The 25,440-nt window shown below is 37.0% G+C and overlaps 2 protein-coding genes across 18 annotated transcripts in view; both read left to right on the forward strand.

The window, feature by feature from the left end:
• The window catches only part of LOC135103840 (protein PFC0760c-like), a 29,095-nt gene extending 13,037 nt beyond the window's left edge, over positions 1-16,058 (forward strand). For 7 of the 15 annotated variants that reach the window (XM_064010673.1, XM_064010677.1, XM_064010678.1 and 4 more), the window contains 5 exons: positions 1,000-1,167; positions 1,671-1,730; positions 3,269-3,317; positions 4,040-4,235; positions 13,350-16,058. In XM_064010673.1, the coding sequence (XP_063866743.1) occupies positions 13,387-14,448 (1,062 nt within the window). In that variant the 5' untranslated portion in view covers positions 1,000-1,167; positions 1,671-1,730; positions 3,269-3,317; positions 4,040-4,235; positions 13,350-13,386 and the 3' untranslated portion in view covers positions 14,449-16,058. Of the gene's footprint in view, positions 1-999; positions 1,168-1,670; positions 1,731-3,268; positions 3,318-4,035; positions 4,236-8,606; positions 8,880-9,975; positions 12,721-13,349 lie in introns of those variants that run through there. The other 8 variants (XM_064010674.1, XM_064010676.1, XM_064010679.1 and 5 more) reach the window with 6 other exon arrangements.
• Positions 16,059-16,475: 417 nt separating this feature from the next.
• Positions 16,476-25,440, forward strand: part of LOC135103842 (guanine nucleotide exchange factor subunit Rich-like) — a 59,231-nt gene continuing 50,266 nt past the window's right edge. For 2 of the 3 annotated variants that reach the window (XM_064010683.1, XM_064010685.1), the window contains exons 1-8: positions 16,476-16,520; positions 17,867-17,988; positions 18,571-18,849; positions 19,752-19,859; positions 20,738-20,890; positions 23,133-23,310; positions 23,912-24,045; positions 24,493-24,584. In XM_064010683.1, coding sequence (XP_063866753.1) covers positions 18,706-18,849; positions 19,752-19,859; positions 20,738-20,890; positions 23,133-23,310; positions 23,912-24,045; positions 24,493-24,584 — 809 coding nt within the window. In that variant the 5' untranslated portion in view covers positions 16,476-16,520; positions 17,867-17,988; positions 18,571-18,705. Of the gene's footprint in view, positions 16,521-17,866; positions 17,989-18,483; positions 18,850-19,751; positions 19,860-20,737; positions 20,891-23,132; positions 23,311-23,911; positions 24,046-24,492; positions 24,585-25,440 lie in introns of those variants that run through there. The other variant, XM_064010684.1, reaches the window with a different exon arrangement.

A 25,440-nucleotide genomic window follows, 5' to 3' on the forward strand; every position in this document is an offset into this window, starting at 1 on the left:
TTGTTTAGACTAATGAAAACTGTAGGAAACTGACGAAATCCCATTTTCGACACCATTCTAATTTTTGCAAGTTAAGTATTGACTTCAATCAATAGAACAGGTGAAAATTATAACATATAAAATTGATAGAGTTGTGCTATCATATGGTGCTAATTTCGTTACGATCGCCAGCATAGTTCCGGGGATATTAGTGTTTGAAAGTACTTCGAGTAATTTTCAAGTTTAATTCATAATGAATGTTCAAAATTCACCCCGCTATACGTGACCAGGACTTGAGTACATAATGGTACTGTACGCTTTAAGGTGATGAGTCATCCTGTTGATTTCTGTCTGCTGTCGTTCAGCTACACAAGTTTTACAAGTGCCATGGACTACTGTGTCTGTGGCCACTGGCCACCGAACTGCCGAGTTGATGTAGTTGTATTATTCGCCCTATAGTTGCATGTATGGATGTGCAATTTGATTTTGATAGAGTTTGGTTTTGAAAGTGTGAACAGAATATATCTAGACACCAATTATGCTGTGTGGTATATTGCGCAGATTTATGCAGTTTACGACACATGATGCCATATTTTTTTTTATTTTTTTATGTTTATTTATTTTATTTTATTTTATTTTATTTATTTATTTTATTTATTTATTTATTTATTTTACTTTATTCTTACCTAAAATTTAAATGGTCTACCTAAAATTTAAATGGTCTACATTTTCTTATTTGTTGGTTTGGTGGGTCTTGGCCTTAAATGAGTTGAGAACCACTGCTATACGCTCTGAATACATTGCCAGAATCCTCTGAAAGTGCAGATTCTTTGATTAGGACTCGCTCTTATTTGAGCGGTAATACCCAGTAGCATACGCTGTAGCATTTCATTAATGATAATAAATTCTATATCGTATTTCTTTTTATTTTATTGTATTTATTTATTTTTATTTATTCAGTTATTTTTATTTATTTATTTATTTATTTTTTTTTTTTTTTTCATAAAATACTGTTGACAGAAGTGTGCCTTGTACGAAGCAGATTATCTGAAGTTCCATCTCACCGGACTTCAATGTCAAAACAAGCTACAAGCTACATACTGAGTCGCCTCTCCGTTTCTCCTGCAGCGAAAGCTTGGATTCCATCCCAGTTGTTTCTGTATCGTCCAACATATCTTGCCACGTAAGGTACTGAATTGCTTCTTATTCTGTTCATAAAACTTCATTTAATGTGTGTATATTAGGTAAATAAGTAATTAGTTCAAATAAGTAATTAAGCCTTAGTTCAAGGTAGTTAAATACAATTAAATTTAGTCCACTTAAAAATATGAGAACATAAAATGTCTAATTTACTCAATTAACTCAACATCAAATGGAGTTAATTTGCACAGCCTTAGGGAATATACTTGATTATGATAGAGATAATTAAGGAAGAATTAGAAATAGAGCCATATATTATGATTAAATAAAAGAAATACAGCATCTGCTGCACATTTTAGATTAGTGACATGCAGTATGGCTAATTTCAGTGAGACTTTTTATTTCTCGATGGGAGTTTTAAGTTTTAAATGTTTTGATCTTAATTACTTTTCAAACATACTTTCCTCTCAGATACTACTTAACAAAAAATTAAATATTTTTTTGAAGAAAGAGAAAATATTTGGACATAATTGTGATAAATTTTCTTACAGATTTGAGAATGTGCGCCCCAAAGCACCATGAAGATAATGTGGGTGGGCTCTGGCTATTTGGTGAGCAGCCGTACAGTGTATTTATATTTTAACATCAGGCTTTTGGTTGGCAATAGTGATGACATTTCCACGATGTGCCTCCATCCAAACCATTGGTTACCCAAATTTTTGGGGGTATTGCATCTCCCTTTGTTCTAACCTGTGAGCATGGCGCCCTCTTTCCCCGATTCGAGAAGGTTTTCAAAGATTTCATATTCACTGCTAAAGAAAGATGAATAACACATTAAATATTACAAACAAAAAACATCTGTAGGGAGACCTGCCGCTATAGTTAGGTCACTCTCTGTGAGGTAGTACATAAGATGAGGAGTTCAGTGGTGCTACAGATCTGTTGCTGACCCCCCGTGCTTCTTCAGACCGTTTTCTTTTGTGTCAATAGCGTCGAGTGCCCTTACAGCCAGCACTTCCTATTAACACTACAGTGCACATATCAAGACATTAAAACATGTACAATCTCCTAATACCAATATTGTATTCGTGGCAAGAAAAAAAATTATTATCGTGAAGGGGTCCATCAAAGACGAAAAAAAATGCATATATTTCCTTAAATCGCTGGAAATACGCAGATATCGGTGAAGGGTGAGCGGTAGACTGACTTCCGTTCGTCATCGAACAACAAACTCATCATAAAAATATAATTAGGTGTTCTTTAGCTTCTTCAGGCTACATCAATGTTTTATTTCAGTAACTTAGATATTCAAGCTTTTGAAGTCATGTCAATGGAAAACGATAAATGTTACGATTGAACTCCGGGTGGGGCTAACCGCCAGACGAGTTTTGTTGAAGCTTCCACTGCTGTACGCTAGTTGTTCATAAATGGAAATGACTAGAGATATGGTGACACGAAGCGACCGTTGGTCGATAGAGACTAGGGCAGCGATTCTCAAAAATGTGTGCCGCCATTATCTCTTTGGTGTGCCGCAAAAATTTGGGTGAGATTTTGATTTGTGTACATAATATAATGAAACTATTGTAAATTGTAATTTATATTTATCAAGGGTGACTAATTATATATATATATATATATATATATATATATATATATATATATATATATATATATATATATATATATATATATATATATATATATATATATATATATATATATATATATATATATATATATATATATATATATATATATATATAATTATGTAAAGGACAGGTGTGCCACAAAAATATTAGTTGTTTCTTAGTGTGCCGTCATACTAAATAGTTTGAAAACCACTGGATATGGGAATAGGGATTCTCTCTCTCTCTCTCTCTCTCTCTCTCTCTCTCTCTCTCTCTCTCTCTCTCTCTCTCTCTCTCTCTCTCCTCTCTCTCTCTCTCTCTCTCTCTCTCTCTCTCTCTCTCTCTCTCTCTCTCTCTCTCTCTCTCCTCTCTCTCTCTCTCTCTCTCTCTCTGAGTCTCTCTCTCTCTCTCTCTCTCTGAGTCTCTCTCTCTCTCTCTCACTCTCTCTCTCTCTCTCTCTCTCTCTCTCTCTCTCTCTCTCTCTCTCTCTCATGGAGATTATTGGATTTCTTATCTTACAGTGTTCCTGGTGATTCTTCTGATCCTATTATTTCGTGAAAAGAACGAAAGGTAAGTGCATTCTTTTTTTTTAATGCCTGAGTTAGAAGTATAATAAATAGGTACATATAGTACACACACGCGTGCACGCACGCACGTACACACACACACACACACACACACACACACACACACACACACACACACACACACACACACACACACACACACACACACACACACACACACACACACACACACACACACACACACACCGTATATTATGTCTGAGATGTTAAATATGGAAGAGAAATTGAGTTCAAATTAATGTACAGGATATGTGGTAACATCGGAAGAGAGGGAGGTGGTAGAAGATTGAACATGACTTATTGCTGCTATAGTCTACAAGGAGAGAGAGAGAGGGGGGGGATAAATGTATGCAACAATTTACTCTCATTAACTATATCAAATTATTAATCCTTTTGAGTGCAATTCACTGTATGACCTTTTATTTGAATGATCCTAGACAATTTGTTCAGTTAAAAAGAAATATAAATAAATACGTAATTAATTAATTAAACTAACAAATAAATAAATAAAACTATCGACGCTGAAAAGCTCAAACTACTCGAGTATCCTTTTTTTTTTGTCAGAAATGTTTTGGTTTTGATTATACGCATAACTTACATCTTAATATTATATCAAAGCTAAATAGAAACTACAATAGTTAAAGATTTGAGGAATAAATTAAAATATTTATGCAATGTCTGTTTCCTGTCCTTCTGCCAAGACAGACCACAACCCCCTGCACGTCACCCACAACGAGAAAGACGCCGCTATCCACTCTTCGATTTTGATGACATCGAAGAAGAAAATGTGTTGCGAAGCGAGTATGGCGTCCCCACTCTGGACCTGCATCAGATGAGCGTGAGGGAGGCCATAGAGAAAACAGAGACCTTCCTGCAGCAGTCTCGTGGACGCTACAGAAAGGTGCGGATCATTACCGGTCGCGGCCTACGCAGTATTGGCGGAGTGCCTAGAATAAGGGAGGCTGTCGAGGAGCTACTTAATGGCAGAACATACAGGAGGGTAGCCAGAGGAGGATGTATTGAGGTGACACTGTAGATGATTCTTTGGGTCTAATCGATGCTAACGTTATGATGGGATATCTGTTAAGTGGCATGCAAGGTCGCACATAGCCAACTAGGTGCTGTAAGCTGAGGAGCAGCTAAAAGGACCTTTCCCCGGCTGCTCGGGGGTTCTAATTTTTAAACGCGTCGCCTTAGCCTTCTTTTAAAACTTAATTTGGTTAGAGAGGCTGGGTTGTAACAAAAAAGGATTGCCTTAGTCCCCTTTGAAGCCTAATTTGGTCAGAGAAACTAGGTTATGTTGGTAAATATATATATATATATATATATATATATATATATATATATATATATATATATATATATATATATATATATATATATATATATATATATATATATTATATATATATATATATATATATATATATATATATATATATATATATATATATATATATATATATATATATATATATATATATATATATATATATATATATATATATATATATATATATATATATATATATATATATATATATATACGAGTATATATATATATATATATATATATATATATATATAATATATATATATATATATATATATATATATATATAATATATTATTATATATATTATATATACACACACACACACACACACGAAATAAATGATTACAAAAAGTTTTACTATGAAAATATGTAACTTTTCTTCAGAAAAGCAATTTCATGTAATGGAGGCTGTTCTAAAACAATTCTTTTCAACAAACTTTTATTACATTTTGAATGGAACTAATTTATGAAAGCTGAGGCATTGAGACAAATTTTGCCTAACAGTCTCAATCCCAGCCTACCCATTTTTTATTTTTTTTTTATGTAGGAGGGACACTGGCCAAGGTCAACAAAAATACATATCTATATCTATCTATCTATCTATCTATCTATCTATCTATCTATCTATCTATCTATCTGTCTGTCTGTCTATCTATCTATCTATCTATCTATCTATCTATCTATCTATCTATCTATCTATCTATCTATCTATCTATCTATCTATCTATCTATCTATCTATCTATCTATCTATCTATCTATCTATCTATCTATCTATCTATCTATCTATCTATCTATCTATCTATCTATCTATCTATCTATCTATCTATCTATCTATCTATATATATATATATATATATATATATATATATATATATATATATATATATATATATATATATATATTATAAAGTGAGTTATGGCATACAATATAGAAATCTGTCTCATTCAAGCATGCAAAATGTGGCTTGAGTGCTAGCGAGAGAACAGTGCAGCGAATCTGCTGCGACTTGACAAACATTCTAGGCGTAGGAATCTAGCTTAAGTGACCGTAGTATAGTCCGCCTCAGTGCAAAATACGGTGGGTCTGAGAAAATAAAATAAGAAAGATGCGCCGTCAGAAATTACACATATTAATAGGTGTTCCCGAGACTGAAATCGCAATTTTTATATACGATGGACACCAAAAGATCTTCCTGGCCAAATCATCGTTGTATTCTCCAGGGGCCAGGCGGAGCGGTGGGTTGTAAAGATATGCGGTAACTATTAGAATCCCCTCGGATAATAAAATCATCTGTTTCTGAACCTTTTTAGGTGACGGGCCACATGATCAGTGTGTGATGAGGGCCTCATATTGTCGTACCATATATTATTTGCTATGTAATGTGCGTGTACGTGTAAACCACGTGGGCGCACATGGCTACGTGTGGGACACGACCCTCGCCCGTTCGCACGGTCCCCTGGGCTGGAGTCGCACCTTATCATCTCCACATCCTTTTTCCCCTAAACCATATGACAAGTGTATTGTTTGTGATTGGTGAATGCCTTTCGGCCCGGATTAAATAGATTAAGGCCGAGAAAGTCGGCCTGGTGGGAGATCAGCACTACCCTCAGAAGCGAGTGCATCCTGTATTCTTTACATTAAATAAATGGCGAAGCTAAAAGACGTAATTCCATTTCCCTTATCACCAACTACATATCAGAAGGAGGAAGCAGTCGCAAGCCGTCACACTACGCAGTACATTGCCTTTAATTTCAATACGCGTAGTAATTAATCTATTCTAAACACTGATAACCCTGATTATATTGAAACATTGAGTATATTCAAGGAGGAGGCAGTAGACACCTGCCGAAACGATAATTACTCCCAGTGAGGTCTAAAGCACTCTTCAGGGGGTGCTGTGAACTTATCATTAAACCCAGCTGTGACCTCACTGAACGTTTCACTTTGTGCCTCACAACACTAGGGGGCAGTCACAGCCTGCCCTCTAAAGACAACTCTCTTCCTCCACACAAAACTACAAGCACCTAGTAACACACACACCCTTCACTCAAAATTTCCAAAATTATTATGGCGACTCCTACACCAGCCTCGGAGTTCCCATATGGGGAGAGGACCATAAATATCCCCAGGTCGGACTGCCCTTCTGTCGAAGATCCTAAGTGTCTTGATACCCCCCTCAACTTTTTCTTCATTAACTTCTGCAACATTCGCGTTCTAAGATCTAATTTTCAATCTGTAGAACACCACCTCTCCTCTTCTAAACCTCATCTTCTTTTCCTCACTGAAACACAAGTGTCTGAGGCAACTGATAGTAGCCCCTTTTCTCTTCCCTCCTACTTTCTCTATCCTCATTTTCGATCTAAAATTGGAAGTTCCGTTTATGTGCGCAATGACTTAACCTGCTCTCGTGCCCACACTCTTGAATCTTCCGAGTTTTCCACCATCTGGCTACAACTATAGAGTCACTCTCAAACTAAATTTATCTGTGCTGTATACCTCTCACCTCACTCCTCTGACTATAAGAAATTCTTTGACTACTTAACTTCCAAAGTGGAGCACATTCTGACCCTCTTCCCTTTTGCAGAGATCTCCATTCTTGGAGACTTCAATGTTCACCACCAGCTTTGGCTTTCCTCTCCCTTCACTGACCATCCTGGTGAACTAGCCTTCAACTTTGCTATCCTCCACGACCTAGAGTAATTGGTGAAACACCCTACTCATATTCCTGACCGTCTTGGAGATACGCCCAACATTCTTGACCTTTTCCTGACCTCTAATCCTTCTGCTTATGCTGTCACCCTCTCTTCTCCGTTGGGCTCCTCCGATCACAGTCTCATATCTTTATCTTGTCTTATCGCTCCAATCCCTCCTCAGGATCCCACAAAGCGAAGGTGCCTCTGGCGTTTTGCCTCTGCTAGTTGGGGGGACCTGAGGAGGTATTTTGCTGATTTTCCTTGGAATGACTACTGCTTCCGTGTCAGAGACCCGTCTTTGTGTGCCGAGCGCATAACAGAGGTGATAGTGTCTGGCATGGAGGCGTACATTCCTCACTCTTTTTCTAGTCCTGAACCTTCCAAACCTTGGTTTAACACAGCTTGTTCTCGTGCTATTCATGATAGAGAGATGGCCCACAAAAGGTACTTAACCCTTCCATCACCAGATTCTCATGCACTTTATATTTCTGTCCGGAACCATGCCAAGCCTGTTCTCCAACTAGCCAAAAACTCCTTCATTAACAGAAAGTGTCAAAACCTTTCAAGATCTAACTCCCCTCGTGACTTCTGGCATCTAGCCAAAAATATCTCCAATAACTTTGCTTCTTCTTTCTCTCCTTCATTTCAACCAGATGGCACCACTGCTATCACATCTATTTCTAAAGCTGAATTCTTCGCTCAGACCTTTGCTAAAAACTCTACCTTGGACGATTCTGGACTTGTTCCTCCCTCTCCTCCACCCTCTGACTACTTCATGCCACCTATTAAAATTCTTCGCAATGATGTTTTCCATGCCCTCGCTGGCCTAAACCCTCGGAAGGCTTATGGACCTGATCGGGTCCCTCCTATTGTTCTCCGAAACTGTGCCTCCTAGCTTTCACCTTGCCTAGTCAAACTCTTTCAGCTCTGTTGACAGAAAATTCTGGTCCTGGTAATACCGATGCAGATGTTCCTGTTGCGGAGTTATTAGTGATGTTTTACTGTGATGAACACCATTCACACTTAAAAACAGGAATAATCGTGTGGTAACGTTAGGTGCAGACAGCTTGCAGAGAGATCGAAGAAAGGCGAGGAAATTTATAAATCTTGTAGATATGAAAACTTAAATCAAACACTTAACGCCTTGAGGAGTTTCTCTCTCTCTCTCTCTCTCTCTCTCTCTCTCTCTCTCTCTCTCTCTGCAAGACACTTTTTTTTCGGCTTTCTGACTGGAAGCTTCCATAAAGTGAGAAAGTCTCATTTATTTAAAATAAATAAATAAATAAATAAATAATAATAATAATAAAATAGCGTCGATAATTATGCCGTATCGAATGGATTCTATCAGATGTTTGATAAAACGTTCACCACAGAGATAATCACAATCCCTCCGACTGATGCCTTGTTCAGTATCCTCAGTCACTGCATTGCCACAACAGTGAGAGCATTCAGCTCAACCCACCACATCCACCACCAGGACGCTGATCACTGTCTAAGGAAAATCCATCGATGAGGTAAAAAGAAAGTAATTAAAACTTAGCACGGATTTTGTTTCGTCTATTAACGGCAGAATTACCCATAGTACACATTATGAGCGTGTGTGTGGTAGTGAGCAAACATACTACGAGTACGAGACAAGTCAGTCTGATAAGTGTAGTTGTGTGAGCCCTGCTGGGGTGGTGCAGGCGCCAGCTGGTGACCTTCAACACGAGAGAGAGAGAGAGAGAGAGAGAGAGAGAGAGAGAGAGAGAGAGAGAGAGAGAGAGAGAGAGAATTCACATAAGTGGATTTTTTTCTTTTTCTAATTTACGTTACAGGATTGATCAGTTCCGTAGTATTTATTGTGGATTTGTTTTAGTTCAATGAACATTCTTTTATTTCACCTTTGGTATTTCCTTCCGAACTCCACTTTGTCTCAGGTTTCTTCTTCATCATGCGGCTTTTTCTTATATTGTATGTGATTTTTATACTCTTCTTACGCATTTTAAGCATAGGCTACAACCTCGCTTCTATTTTAATTTGTGTTTTTCATCGTCTATATGTTTTGAGCCTTTTATCTTCATTATTAGTATTTTTAAGGCAATTTTTCTTCCCTTTTTTTTTTGTATGTGTGTATGTGTGTGTGTGTGTGTGTGTGTGTGTGTGTGTGTGTGTGTGTGTGTGTGTGTGTGTATTGTCTTCGTAACAGTAAGTTAAATCACGTATATGATTCGGCGGAGCTGATGTTTCGTATGAACCATGTTGCTGTTACTATTGTTTTATGTTTTATAACATCTAATCTAATTTGACGTTATATGTGTGTGTGTGTGTGTGTGTGTGTGTGTGTGTGTGTTAGTGATGTGTCAAATACTGAATTTTAGAGCTCAGGGAGAGAGAGAGAGAGAGAGAGAGAGAGAGAGAGAGAGAGAGAGAGAGAGAGAGAGATGCTATGGAATGAGTGAGGGAGGGGGGAGAGCGAGGTATTGCTCCCTTGCTCCTTTATCTTGGACAGATAAGGATAGCGGAGGTGACAGGGAGGAAGGATGAGACAAAAAGGAGGAGGAGAAGAGGTTAAAGGAACAGGGGAGGGAAGGGACGTATTGTGGAGGGAGGAAAGGAGTTCGTAAAGGAAGGAGAGTATTAGAGGCAAGGAAGTGGAGGAAGGGTGAAAGAGGAGGATGGGTGTATGGGGAGAAAGAAGAGACAATGAATATAAACAGGAAGGGTGAGGAGTGAGTGAAGAATTAGAGGAAGAGAGGAAGTAGTGGGGAATAATTCTCTTTTCCTGTGATCTACTCCTTTTTGTCCTTCCCCATCCATCATCCCCTTCCCACTTCTAGTCCCTTCATTCATATCCTTTCCCCATGTAGCTACTCCTCTTTCCTCTTTCTGCTTCTACATTCTTGAAATTTATTAGGTATTTTTTTTCTTTTTTTCAACTAATATATTTCCCTCTTCCTTCTCTCCTCTCTGAAGCTTAGTGTTGCAGATACGACGCACTCTGTATTACCATGATGTGTGTAAAAATTATCCGTATCCGCAACTGCAACCACGGATATGGAGGTAAAAGAAATCCACAACCGCATTCGCATCAACAAATATTGAAATTCTGACATCCCAAATTTTGTCTGCAACTGCATTTTTATGAGGAATGCATACTCTGCGCCGCCTCCGCATCTAAAATTCTAAAACTTACCATCCGACACACACGCACACACACACACACACACACACACACTGATATAGTATTTAATTATCTACTCCTATGTATCTGCAGCCTGGCTCTCTCCTGGAGTGTTCCTTAACGAGATGACCGTGGCGGGAGGGCGTCCACACCTCCCTATCCAAATTTCCCCTTCTTACGTGTTCAAGCGCTATGGCCTCTATTAACTCTTTTCTTATACGCGTGCTCCTTTATCCTGTTCTTGATTTTCCAAGTAAATTTGCCCTCCTGTTCGCACCTTCAACTTCTCCCACTGTACTCTTCTTTATAAGCTCTTTGCTCTTTATTTCAGTTATGACCATACCATTTTATTGTGTTCCTTTTCATCCATTCCATCACTCTACAGGCTACAACGCTTGCACAGACGTTCATACATCTCACGCAAACTTCTGTTGTTCTCATCCTCCCATCTTGTCACTCCACACCCCCCTCTCAGATAATTAGTTTCCTAAGCACACCCCTCATTGTTGCGCTGTATTGCACATCCAGATCTCTGATCTATGCGTCACTGATGGGTAGGAGAATATAATTCCTTAAACCTCTCTTAACATCCATTTCTCCCTTTCGTGACTTGTAAGTGACTCTATGATACCTTTACTTTTCACAACCCTCTCTCTATTTCCCCATTCATCTCACCATGTTTTTCTAACACTTTTCCAGGATATTTAAACTCGCTCACCTCCCTCTTCACTCTCCGCTAGTAGAACAGTGTCACCTGCACAACAGGCATGCTACTACGGACCATAGCACTCCATTCAGTGTCAGCTTTCCATCATTATTTCCTACTTAAGCTTTCGTCTCCCTCATACTGCCACATAGAAAAAAAAAGATATGTTAAACAATCATGGAGACATCACATATCCCTGTCTCATCCTTGTTCCTGTAACGGAACTCCTCTTAGTTTTCCCTCCATCCTCACACACACTCAATTGTATCCCTTTGAAAACCCTTAATTCCTCCTAACAGCTGTCCTCCTACACCATAAATTTTACGAACCTCCCAAAGGGCTTCCCTATATGCTGTCTATGAAAGCTGCTTACTTCTTTACATCCTTTCTCTATTATAATTTTAATCGCATAAATCTGAGCCACACAACTTTTCCTTTTCCTGAATCTTCACTGTTCCTCACTGACCTTCACCAAAGAGATTTTCATCAGTCTCTCAGTCTCCCACAGACTTTTCCTGGCATATTAAACAAGCTTATCCCTCTATAACTATGACACTCATTCTTACAACCTTTATATAGGATGCAAAAACTGACTTCCTCCACTCATTTGGTACCTATTGCCTTCATGTCACTTCGTCTTATATTCCAAGCATCCAATCTACTACCACTTCACCTCCGCACTTCAACATTTCTGCAATTAGATATTCCTTACATGCCTGCAGCTTTGCCTCTTTAACTTAGCCACCGTTTTCTTTACCTCCTCCCTACCAGTTCTCTGTATAAACATTCTCTCTCCTCCTGCTTCTATATTCATTACTATTACTTCTCCCATCATTTATTAAAAGTCAGAATAACTTCCCACACTATCCACCGCTTCCTTGCTACCTACAAGAACCTCATCATCTCTCTTCCTTCTCATATTCTCACATTTTTCTGCTCTTATTTCTCTCTTAACTTTCAAAAAGCTTCTTATTCTCACTAAACTTTTCATTCAGCTTCCTAACCAAACTCATCATCTACTCTCATTTTACCTTATATAACCAGTTCCTTCATTTCCTACTCCAAGACATGGTATTATTCTGCTCTGCTCTTCTCATACTGATTTGATCTGCCACATTTCTTTGCATTATTTTCTCATACGCTCTACCTTTCTCTTTTTTTTACTTTTTTCTGTCTCAGCTGTCGACCATGCACTTTCCTTACTTCTATCCGCAAGCCTTCTGTGCTCTACCACTTCTGCTTCTACTGGAGAGAGAGAGAGAGAGAGAGAGAGAGAGAGAGAGAGAGAGAGAGAGAGAGAGAGAGAGAGAGAGAGAGAGAGAGAGAGAGAGAGAGAGAGAGATCGTTTGTTTGTATTGATACTTACATGCTCACTTATCTTCTATAATCCGAATGCCTTGCTATAATATACTCTAAATTAGTACTCTTCAACCATTTTTTAAGCTCATGCGTCTTTCCGGGAGCGGCTAGGACGATTAATGAAAAAGTAATGTATTGATATTTCACGTTTTTCTCTAGCTTTAAGACTGAATATATATATATATATATATATATATATATATATATATATATATATATATATATATATATATATATATATATATATATATATATATATATATATATATATATATATATATATATATATATATATATATATATATATATATATATATATATATATATATATATATATATATATATATATATATATATATATATATATATATATATATATATATATATATAGTGCGCAATGTTTAATAAAACAAAATTATCATATGCTTATACATTTCGTATTTCTATTATTAAACGTACATCTGAGGTGGCTTTTCAAATTGTATGAAAAAAATGGAATATCACGTTGTATACAAAAGTTATAAAACAGTAAAGTAAGAGGGTTTTAAGTTCAGTGACCAAGTTAATACTGCATTGTTCCAACAATCTTTGCAAAGCGGTCTTATTTCACTTTCAAGTCCCCTCCATGTCAAAGAATTAACATCTTTTAACTAGCTTCGCACTATTGTTTTAATATCCACCAGATATGTGACCGGGTATGTAATTTTATCGTGAAGGTTAAATTCTGAAGCTCGGAATATTTTTTTTTTTTTCCAGTGTAAGCAAGTCTTCCCTGGACTGGCATGCGGCGGTGATGAAAGATGGCAACGATGTGATGTATCAAGTTACTGTGCGACTCTATCCCAGCAAACGTCCACCGAAAAAGATCTTAAAGGGGGATGTTTACAACCGTGTCTTTGATTCCTGCCAACGGAGAATCTTGGAATCTCACATCAAACATGGCTCATTTGAAATTCATTCTTTTGCTAGAAAATTTGATATCACACTCCACTGGGCGGTTCAGAAGTACGTGTGCGGATTGAAAGGCTATAAAGAACTTTCTAAAAATGTGAAGAGTCTTGTTGACAAAAGAAACCAATTAGCTCATTCTCCAGGTGGTTATTTACCAATTTGTGGCGACCTGAATGAAAAGCTGGACGATCTGTTGGACTTGTTCTTAGCTATCCTGGAAAATGTTGAAGATTGCACAGGGTGTTCACTTGATAAACAAAAGCGTAAGATTACAAGCAGGATCGAGAGCAAAATGATCATTGATGAAGATAATGATGACGATGAAGATTATGATGATGATGATGAATATTATGAAGATGAAGATGATGAACATGATGAAGATTATGATGATGATTATGATGATGAAGAAGATTATGATGATGAAGAAGATTATGAAGATGATGAAGACTGTAATGATGAAGAAGATTATGAAGATGATGAAGATTATGATAAAGAAGATTATGATGATGAAGATAATGATGATGACGATGAAGATGATAATGATGAAGATTATGATGGTGAAGAAGATTATGATGATGATGAAGAATATGATGATGATGATGATGATGATGATGATGATGACGATGATGATGATGATGATGATGATGATGAAAATTATGATGATGAAGGTTATGACAATGAAGGAAGTTGTGAAGATGAGTATGATTCTGCTGCTGCTGATGATGATGATGATAATGAATATGATGATGATGAGGTGGAGGGAGAAGAAGAGGAGGAGGAGGAGGAGGTGGAGGAAGAGGAGGAGGAGGTGGAGGAAGAAGAGGAAGAGGAGGAGGAGGAGGAAATTTATGAAAGTGAAGAATATGATTATTATGATAATGATAGTGATAATTTTGACGAATGAAGATTATTAATGTAATGATTACTATTATCATCATAATTAAGATGAAAACGAAGAATGGTAATGAAAACAATTTTTATATGACCAATGAAGGTGAAGAGAATTCAAATTTTTATCATTACAGTTTAAACGGAAATCATGTGGAAGGCAATGAAGAAAATGAAGATTACAATGGTAAAGAGAATAATTAGTTGATGACAATGATGACAGTGATGATGATGACGATGATGATGATGATTACGTTGATAAGATGGAAGACGTAGTGTAGTACAGTCAAATGAGTCTTGCGAAGCACGTGACAAGCACGGAGATAGTGAAGCATCTCAGCTTGCTTCTAGGGACGATTTAGGGAGATTATTATTATTATTATTATTATTATTATTATTATTATTATTATTATTATTATTATTATTATTATTTTGTACTGCCTTTATCTTGGCACATCTTGACTTGCTACCAGTGCCACCTGCAAACACGTGCTGTTGTGCATGTTCAGCCAGAAAAGAAATTAGGACGCATTGCATTCACTCCATGCTAATTGTTTATTTTAATGATACTGAATATTTCTTCGAAGATCACCTTCCTATCACTCAGATTAGGGCTTTGAAAGAAGGCCTCCACCTCTCAGACGAAACTTATGAAGGTTTACGTCATATGACCGTTTGTTGTCAAAGAGAACTTACGATCTCTTAAAATCGAACTTTAATCAAGGTTAGAACTATTATTATTATTATTATTATTATTATTATTATTATTATTATTATTATTATTATTATTATTATCATTATTGTTATTATCATTATTATTATTACTACTACTACTACTACTACTTCTGCTACTACTACTACTACTACTACTACTACTACTACTACCATCATTATCATTATTGTTGTTGTTGTTGTTGTTGTTGTTGTTGTTGTTGTTGTTGATGATGATGTTGTTGTTATTGTCTTTATTATAATTTTATCATTATTATCATTGTTTATACTACCACCGGTAGACATTTTTTTCTACGACCCTTCTGTGAGGCTCACGTGATCGGCCTCTTACATTTTGTGGAGGCTTAGTCGGTCGGAACCAGCCCAGGGAGACTTCCTAGACTTAGTAACCCTTTGCGAGTCTCATTCCCCTCCGTAGAGTTTCCCGACGTAGTCACCGTCGAAGATGGAGTTGATGGGAAGGATGCTGACATACTTCGGTCACTCGCCGATTACTTGAAAAATGGCCGTGCCAGCTTCCACCAGGACTAGAAATTGTGTGAGCGCTGGCCACTAGACCACCGCCTTCTCATTTAACCTAAAATATAAGTTATGGAATGTTAGAGATAATGTACAAGACCTGCAGAATACACGCGTATTTCAAGAGCTTTAATATTTAGGCAGCTGGATGCCTTCATCAGATTTTAGGCAATACCTCATTGAATTCCATTCTCAAACATTTCATACTGCAAACAAAACAAAAAATGTACAAATTTTACCCGTGTTAGCTGTAAGCCGTATGTGCCTCTTTTATGGTTTACTTTTTTTTTTTCTAATACTATAAATCGCATGTGTTTTCCAAACCTTATAGAAGCAGTGTAAGGATGGTAGAGTAAAAATATACTATGAATTTCTCTTAGTGTTTACTTTAACTCCTTTTTCAAGGAGTCCAGCCAAAGACATAAAAAGTGTTAAAAAGTCCGCTCATAATGCCTCTCCCAGAAATAAACTACAGCAGAGGAATCAAAACAGTTGGTCAAGTAATGTTTTAGAGCTACTGAAACTGTTCGAGTCGTGCAAAAAAAAAAAAAAAGGTTCCATGATTTACCAGAGAAAGTTACGGAAGAGTGAAGATGATCTTGCATTAGTGAGGTGGACAAAGCAGAGGTGAGGGTAATTTGAACCGTCTTGTGCAGCGAGGGTGCGGGAGGGAAAGAGGAATGCACTTAACATGTTCAGAGAAACAGTAACCACGGAAATAGCAGTAAAAGATAACAAGAGATACAGCACTGTGGAGGTCGGTGGGAGATTCAAGACAGTCTGTTAAGAGGAAAGGAACCGATGAGACGACCATTTTGACTCCAACCTGTTTAGAAGGTTTGTACGAATTGACCTCCTCATATTCATGGAATTCATGAAAGCTGTTTTAGCAGATCAGATGAAATCTGAAACTTGCACTTGAAATATATATATATATATATATATATATATATATATATATATATATATATATATATATATATATATATATATATATATATATATAAGTACAATACAAGGTTTGTCGTCCCCATTTAGGAATTACAGAAAATTTTGAAATAAGGCAACTTGTAGTTTTTTTTCTGCTTGAAGTGTTTAATTCCTGCTTGGCTAGACGTCTGGCAAATGACTTTGAGAAATACAATGTACAGTCATCAACTTTAAAGCGAATAGGGTTATAAGTTTGATCGGGATTATTTATGAATAATAAGAAGAGAGTGGATGATATGACAAAACCCTGTGGAACATCACTCTTAGTAATAGGTTTAGAAGCGACAGAGCAGTAAGAATATCCTGTCAAACCGCTCAACAGAGGGTGGATTGTGTCAATACCCTAGTGAGTGGTGATAACGACCTAGAGTTGGACTTGTAAGGAGGTTCCTCGCTAGAGATGTGGAAACTGGTTATTCTCCTTTATAGTACATATTATGATGCCCATGTCACAATGATATTACAAGTAATGAGGAAAGGGATCATTGCAAATTGTTCGTTCTAACCTGGGATCAAGGCTGGCCAACACCAGCGTCCAGTGGGACATTGGTAATCAAACTGATTTAATGTCTCGGTGTCCCTCCCTCTATTCCCTCGAAGGATACTTCTACCATGGAAAGGTTGTTGTGACAGATGGATAAGAAATCCGTTTCTCTTCCACATTTATTCTATGTATGATAGTGATGTCTTGAAAGATGATTTTGTTGAACTGCGCACTAATGGCAGAATCCGAATGGAATTTGAGTCATTGCAGCTATAATAAATATGTTTTGGAATGCACAACTCAGAACGTGCCACAACTATCAGAGAAGGTACTGGAGGTCATCGTGCCGCTTGTAACCACCTATGTACAAGGCAGGTTTTTCAACGCTTCTTCACATCAAGACCAAGGTCAGGAACTGTTTGTATGCAGCTGATGACATGTATGTGGCACCTTCGAGAAAAGAACCTAGTTTCAGTATTATCAGATGAAAACAATAACAAAGTAGCTATTAGAAATGTATTAATGTGTGATCTACTATGTAGTCGTAAGAGATAGTTGCCCTATTTTGCTTCAGTAATGGAGTATTTTTTTATTTATTTATTTATTTCATTTATTTATTTATTTATTTTTATTTATTATTTATTTGTTTATTTTTTCTTTTTGGAGTTACGGTAGCTTTGTTTCACTTATCAATTTCCACTCTTTTCAGGATTTGAGAGCTGGTAAATACGAGAAAAATACTACAAGATCCCAAGGGGTTACCAGCACTAATTAAGGTTAACAACCACAGAACCATGTGCACTGCTCTACAGACGCTGCATAAAATCTTCAGTACGTTGCTCCCTAAACCACACTTTTCTTCCTAGGACAAAACCCCTCTTATACGTATAAGAAAAATCATTTTATCAGGATTGCAAAATAACACAATTTACATAATCATAAAGACGGTAAAAAAAAAGAAAAGATCAGGAAGTTTTGGTGATGTAAGCAATAATCATAATATCGGCTTAGATTGATAATAATAATATGTGCGTATTAAGATTCACGCTTCTTTGTAGAATACATATATAAGAAATCTAATAGTCTGAACATTGCCATTTCTCGAAATTCAAATTATTATTTTTGCTCACTAAATAATCCAAACTTAGAATCTTTATAACAAAAAAAGTAATTTGTTGAAATCTGGATGAATGTTTGCCTGTCCTGATATTTACTGATATATTTTTTTCGCTTTTTATGGTTTCAGATTTATTTTATAACATACAAAAATACATAATAGTAACTGTCATATGCAATATAAAAGTGAGCTATAGAGAACTTGAATTCCTCCGTAACTGAAGGAATCATAGAGAGAATCACACTCCCTTAGAAGGCCAAGCGGATATAATACTCGATAGTATTTTGTTTTTAAAGGGCCAAATGGCAGGTCTGTGGTTTGTTGGATTCGAGTACTTATGGGACGTCAAAACAATGGCCGCGTGAACCAAGACGTGAAGCAGTTGTATTAGGATTAAATGATATCATGGAGTGAGGGGAGGTGACGGAGCCATGTACTATCCTCTGGGACTGCCGAGGCGCCTGCGTGTGCCTGGGGGAGCCTCCCATGGCCAGGTGAAGGCCATCGTGTGCAACAGAGACAGGGTCCTCTTCGCCGTCCTCACTGAAAAGTCTATATGGATTTGGTTCAGCCGAGTAAGTGACACGATACGTAGCCCCAATTCTTCGTAGTGATTTCGTTTTAGAGTGAAAGAGAAAATGTGGATAGAAAGCTTAAGTCGTGTCCCTGTGGTGATCATACTCGGGTATTATTTTGGTAAGCTGCATCTTCCGGCCACTCATTCCTCACTTTTGTCGCATATTCTTGTCTTGTCAAGGTGACAAGACAAAGTTGATTTAAGTGATGCCAAAATTGTGATAGATACAGAGGAGTTGGTAAGGCGTTCCAAATTGATATGCATCTTAAACTGAAAAATTGTTTGTGTATTTCAAGGTAGGACCATGTGTGGGCAATTTTTAGGTGGTGTCCTCCAGTGCCTGGATAAGGTGGGCAAGGGAAAAGAATTTCAGGGGATAGGGGTGAAAAACCATGACACAGGTTTCACAGTTCCCAGCATTTTGGTATGTATTCTTTTTCTTTTTATTAATTTTATTATTTATTCAAGGCAATGGTAGGGAATTCTCTTTGAAGCTTTTCTGTGACTGTAAAGTATTTGATAAATCTGGAGACTACTACACAATGCCTTACAGTGACATTGGCTACACAACGCACCATATTTTCATTCTGCTACTATATACAGAATAAGGTACAAGACAAATTCAATTTTTCCTGATAACATTTCAGAGTGAAGTATAAAATATTGGAATATTGGCTGTTTGGTGTGCAAGTGTTACATTTATTCATTCATGAGTAAATTTCAAGACATATTGTGTGCCAGAGAAGGGCACTTCAAGATTTAAATTCACTAATAACTTTCTCTTACATGGACTGTGATTCATAAGCAGAACTACTACATCAGTAAAGCATTAATATGTCTGAGCCTAGTAGTTGAAACAATGTGTATTTATAGATTAAAGTGAATTGATGTAATTTCCAGCCATGTGTGCCTGTGGTTGTCCACCAGAGGTCAGAAGAGTCTATCAGCACCATTGGCACCAACCAGATGCTGGAGTGGCGCCATGACTCTTCCATGATCGTTGTTGGTGTGAGTAACCTTCAGGATTCTACTGTATTATTTAGTAGTAGTCTTGTGACTTCATGAGGGGATTTGATCTTTATTAAGAGATACTCTTATACAGTCAGGTCACTGCTAACACAAGGGTTCACTTACACTGTCGGCTCACCATTTCCCATAAAATTAAAAAAATATATTTCCAGGTTACCTATAACATCAAAATTTTTTATGGATATAACTGAAGGTATTAAATACATAGCAGAGTTCTTAAAACATCAAAAGGACAATGAATAAGAACTGATACAGTGTAGTAACAATCATTAAATAACCACACTGAACCAATGTTTACACACACAGCTGATGACTGCTCAATATCTATACCACTATGTATGGCAGCAGCAGCTTCAGCAGCTGCAGCAGCAGTAGCAGTGTCAGCTGCAGTCCACCCTTCTCAATAAACTCACATTACTGTGTATGGTGGCTGCATTTGCAACCAGCCATACTACCTGCAACCTGCCTCACTAAACTAGCATTACCGTGGCAGCACTCTTTCCCCTAACAATAGTGTGGCCATGCTCTGCATTAAAGACTTTTCTGCAGCTTGTTGCAGTCCATCCCTGCATCAGGCTATAAGTTCCCCGTGTTAAAGTATGACTTGGAAGCAAACTGACCTCCTGCATTAGATGGGATACACATTTGAATATTGCACATTAACAGTGACCTAACTGTACTTGGAAAATAATTTGATTGTATAAATTTTATTTTGGTTTATTCATATAATGAATCACTCCATAGTAGGTATTCTTTACAACATTATATATCCAGTCATTTGAAGCAGTAAAAAAATTTAATTGCTATCAACTTTATGATCAGTAGTTAGTTTTGAGATTTTTTCTCCTCTCTTACAGACTAATAAGAATCGCCTGATATTCTACTCCATTGTGGTGGATGAGTCTCGGAGGGAGGTGTATGAGCAAAGGGATCCCCCAAATCCCACCCTCAAGCGGGAGTCTGCTGAGTTGTACTCCTGTGAGTCCATTCCACCCCTCATGTTCTCCACTGTGAGTAATGACTTGGGTTTTTTGTTTTCCATAAGTCCATAAAAGCATCAGTAATTGAATAAAGAAACTTCATTCACAGTTCAATACTGAATGAGTATTATGATGGTGGAATATGTGGTTGGTAGTACCTTCTTGTGGCACAGGTAGGTAGGAGCAATTGATGTCAGCAAGATAGCATGCTGCTTTAGTTTTCCTTCAGACATGAAGAAAAATTTGGTTCAAACCAAATAGAACATCATGCTATTAAATTGTTTGCCTGTTTACTTGATTTGAAGTAGTATGTGCTAGGAATGTAATGGATGTCTAGTAATGCACATGTGGATGTAGATATGGATTTATTTATTTTATTTTTTTATTTGTTCATTTTTATTTATTTATTTATGTATTTATTCTAATTAATTAATTAATTAATTTATTTGTTTATTTATCTTATTTACTTTTTTTTTTTTTTTTTTTTTTTCTCTTCTCTTGTGGATAGAGATATCTAATGACTGTTCTTTCTGGATGAGGACAACTATTAAAACTTGCACAGGATTGTTGGATGTTTCCATGTAAATCATTGGTGTGTTTTGACCTTGCCCGTGAGTCATTATTAAGATTAGATGTAAGGTGTAATATTCAGCACTGCCTATGGTCATATGCTTGTGTCCCTTGATATTAAGCAGCTGTTATCCTCTATCTGATGCCCCTCTTATTCCTTCGTATTATTAATATGGAGTCTGCCTCTCTGGTGCAGTAGCTCATGTGCCTGGCTATGAATTTACAGGTTGCAGTTCAAAGTTAGGCTGGGGCAGTCAGTACACAGATCACCCAGCTGTTCACCTTCCTTTGGGTTGGTTGATAAATGAGTACCTGGGAAAAGTAAGCTGTAGAAACTCAGATATCACAGTAACCCTGTGTCCCAGGGTAAGAGATGTCATCCACCTCTGGCTCCACTGAAATATGAGTTTCTGTGGATATTGCTAGAGGTGAAAGTACAGGTTATTCTAAGTTGAAAATTTTTGGGGTTTTGTTTAGCTATGTTTTGAAATTCAAGTGCAGCTGGGCGACATATAACGTATGGGCAGGATGGGTATCCGTGGCAGAGAAACACCATGTCCACACACTCCACATTACTGAAAGTGTGTGTTGTTGCTGACAGTTTTTTCTCGTAAACTTATGCAATACAATCTAAAGGCATTCACTGGTACAGACGGAGTTCCCTTCAGGTCGCATGTTGTGGATGTGCAGTTGCACCAAGTTTTAAAATGTGCCTTCTTCATAGATAGTCTCAAGAGCTTCTAAGTGCTATGTTTATGATATAGGTATGTCATTAAAATATTATTATGTGTAAAAAGTGTAAACACATATAGTTAAAGCTTGAAAGCCATGTTAATATGCTCCAGGAAAATTAAGAAAACTTTTTAATCAGTTATGCATTTTGCCAAATGTGAGTCTGAGGGTAAGACAGGAAGTTTGTTATGAAGTGAGTGATCACATGTTTATTTAGATTGATGAATTATTAATTTAGCAATAAACAGTGGAATAACGTAGTGAGCATCAGATGGTAATGAAAATAGCTTGAAGATGTGCTTTTCCTAAAGATATATTTTTAGAATAAAACTAGCTACAGTACACATTTAAGTGAAAACCTAATGAGTAAACTGGCAACTACTAGACAGTGTAACTCATCATCACAGCTCTCTGAGGAATGTTAAAGTGTAGCTGTTGTAAGCATTGATAAAAAATGTAATCATTTTCCATGGAAAATAAGGAAGGTTTCTTCTTGAAATCTGAGGATGGTATACATTTTTTCATAATAATGAGGCTCTTTGTGATCCCATGGGTTACAAATATTTACAAAAAGATTTTGCATTTTTGTATATTTTTTGTTATTGAGGTTCACAGTAAATGATAACTGTCAGTTTGCATATTGAAAATTATATAGGTGTGAAGTATAAGACTTAAGGACTTTGTCTTTTTATGATGTTTAACTTATCTTGTGAACCTTAATGGAACCCAAAAAGCACTTAAGAATTTCACTATAAGCAATGGACAGTTCCAAAGATCCTTGAAATTAATATTTTAGTTTTGTTTTATGGTTGCTGTATGTATCATGTTGATTTCTTATTTGGTCAGGAAACTGAGAATGAGAAAGAAAAATACTCTATAGTATACAAATATATGTATGCTTGTATGTGTATATTTGTATATGTACTTTTAGCATTAAAATTTTCATTCTTTTTTCTGATTCTTTGTGTAGGCTTTTGAGAGAGAAGTGAGTGGAGGAGTGACAGGACTAGTATGCTTGAGGGATGAGCTGATGGTGGCAACAGGATCAGGCCATATCCAGCGATTATGTTGGGATGGCTCCATCAACTACAGCTACTGTGTAGATCTGCGGCGCGTGCCCTTCTGTGATGACCAGCTGGTAATGAAGGGTAAGTTTGTGAAGCCTTTTCCCACTGATGCTGCCTTTGGTTTAAGAAATATGTCCATAGAGCTTCATGTATGCATTGCATTATTGTAAAGTTTTACCTTACTTCCATAGGAATGTGCAGGGCAATAGTAGCACATAGTATTACTATCTATCTTTGTCTCCATGCTCCTCTGAGTGCTTCTCCCAAGATAGTGGCCACAGTAAATGAGCCTCCATCTCTCTGTCCAAACATTCCTTCTTGTTTTTTCAAGCACTTAGCTAAAATTTACAGAAAGCTGTTATTCTCATTGTATTATGGGAAATGGAAATAAGTTTCTCTCTCTCTCTCTCTCTCTCTCTCTCTCTCTCTCTCTCTCTCTCTCTCTCTCTCTCTCTCTCTCTCTCTCTCTCTCTCTCTCTCTCTCTCTCTCTCTCTCTCTCTCTCTCTCTCTCTCTCTCTCTCTCTCCATTGAAGTTAGTCACTCGTGAGATCAATGTTGGATGGAATTAAATTAATAAAATGTCATTTTCCTAAACAGTTTATATATGTCAGAAATATGATACATCATGGTTCTCTAAAGCTTAATCCTTGCTGTTGCTGATGATACATGCTGGTACCACAGCTCTGCCCCTTGACGCCCCGGGTGTGCATGTGGTGGACCTGGAGTACTCTCCGCTGGTGGGTGGCTTTGCCGTGGTTCTCAGTGATGGCAGAGCAGCCTTCCTCACTGCCTCCACCCTCAAGTTTGACCCTAATGTGAGTTCTCTGCTTCAGTTGTGATATGTCTTAAATGGTTCAAACTGTGATTTTCATACTTTTATTGTATTGCATATGTTTGCATTCTATTTCCATAATGATACTGTACAGTTGGCAATTATTTTTGCCAACAATATTACTTTGAAGTTTATTTTGTGAAATGTTTTGAGAAATTTTCTATTAATTTACAGGTATTACACTAAATATTCATAAAATTGATTATTCAGTTTAACTATTCAATTAATTTGAGGTTCTTGACTGGACCACTTCATGCGGCCATGGTGTATGTGTCATGTACAGACATGTTCTATCTGCTGGCAAATACACTATGTGGTTCTAGTGTGAATTTCACTGTTGGTGGATTGCAGTTGGGAAGAGAATAGTGTACAGCCCAAAATTAAGCATGGCTATGTGGAGGCAATGCTGAAGTGAAATTCTTTATTGCAGGCAGTGCAGGGGATCTGGGCACGGGAACTAGAAGATGCCACGTGTGCTGCCATCAACCACAAGTACCGTCTCCTGGCCTATGGAAGAGCCAAGTTAGTCCTGGGGAAGAAGGATCTCATAAAGCACTGCATGAAAGTTACACACACACACACACATACACATATCCCACATAAATATTGGACATCTAGTCCTGAGTGGGGATGGCACAAGCACTGATTTGTCGCCATATTAATAAAATCAGATGAGTGACAGATAAGCAATTGAGTGTGACATAAGTAGTTTTTTTCCATAAATCCCAAATATTTTAATGTGAAAGTCTATTTATGGAATATTTTGGGGGTGCTGCTAAACATTTATGAATCAGGATGCTTCAAAACTTAGTCCACCACAATACTATATTATTATTTCTCAGCTCTTTAACTTAAGTCCACCAAAATATTATTATTTCTCATGTGTCTTAAACTTAAAGCTCAGCTAAATAAAGAATTTATTGAAAATTGAAAATTTCTCTTTGTGAAGTTGTAAATTATTCGTCAGACTGAATTTTGTTGGAAACTAATTTCAGGCAGTGGTTTATGGAAAAAAAAATATTTAAAAGTTATGAATTTAAAAATGCAAGTTATTTCTTACTTAGTGGTTTACTTTGTACATGGTCAGAGATAGTATGGTTATATTACAGGGTTTTGTAATTACTGGCTTATACAAAAAGCCAAAAGAGCAGAGCAAAGGAGTGGTGAAATACCCTCCCATTTTTTAGTTGAAAAAAAAAAAATAATAAATAGAGCAGACAGTTCTTTTTTGTGTGTAAGTGAAGTACTGAAATTTGCTTCAGTTTTGGGAATGGTATCCAGTAAAGTATTAGGAAAAAAGGGCTAGGAATTGCAGATATAGTCTTAGTGGCAGTATCTCAGTCCATCCCCATGTTCACATGGCCACATTGTCAGTACG

The sequence above is a fragment of the Scylla paramamosain genome, chromosome 9 (assembly GCF_035594125.1).
Source record: "Scylla paramamosain isolate STU-SP2022 chromosome 9, ASM3559412v1, whole genome shotgun sequence".
Taxonomy (NCBI): domain Eukaryota; kingdom Metazoa; phylum Arthropoda; class Malacostraca; order Decapoda; family Portunidae; genus Scylla; species Scylla paramamosain.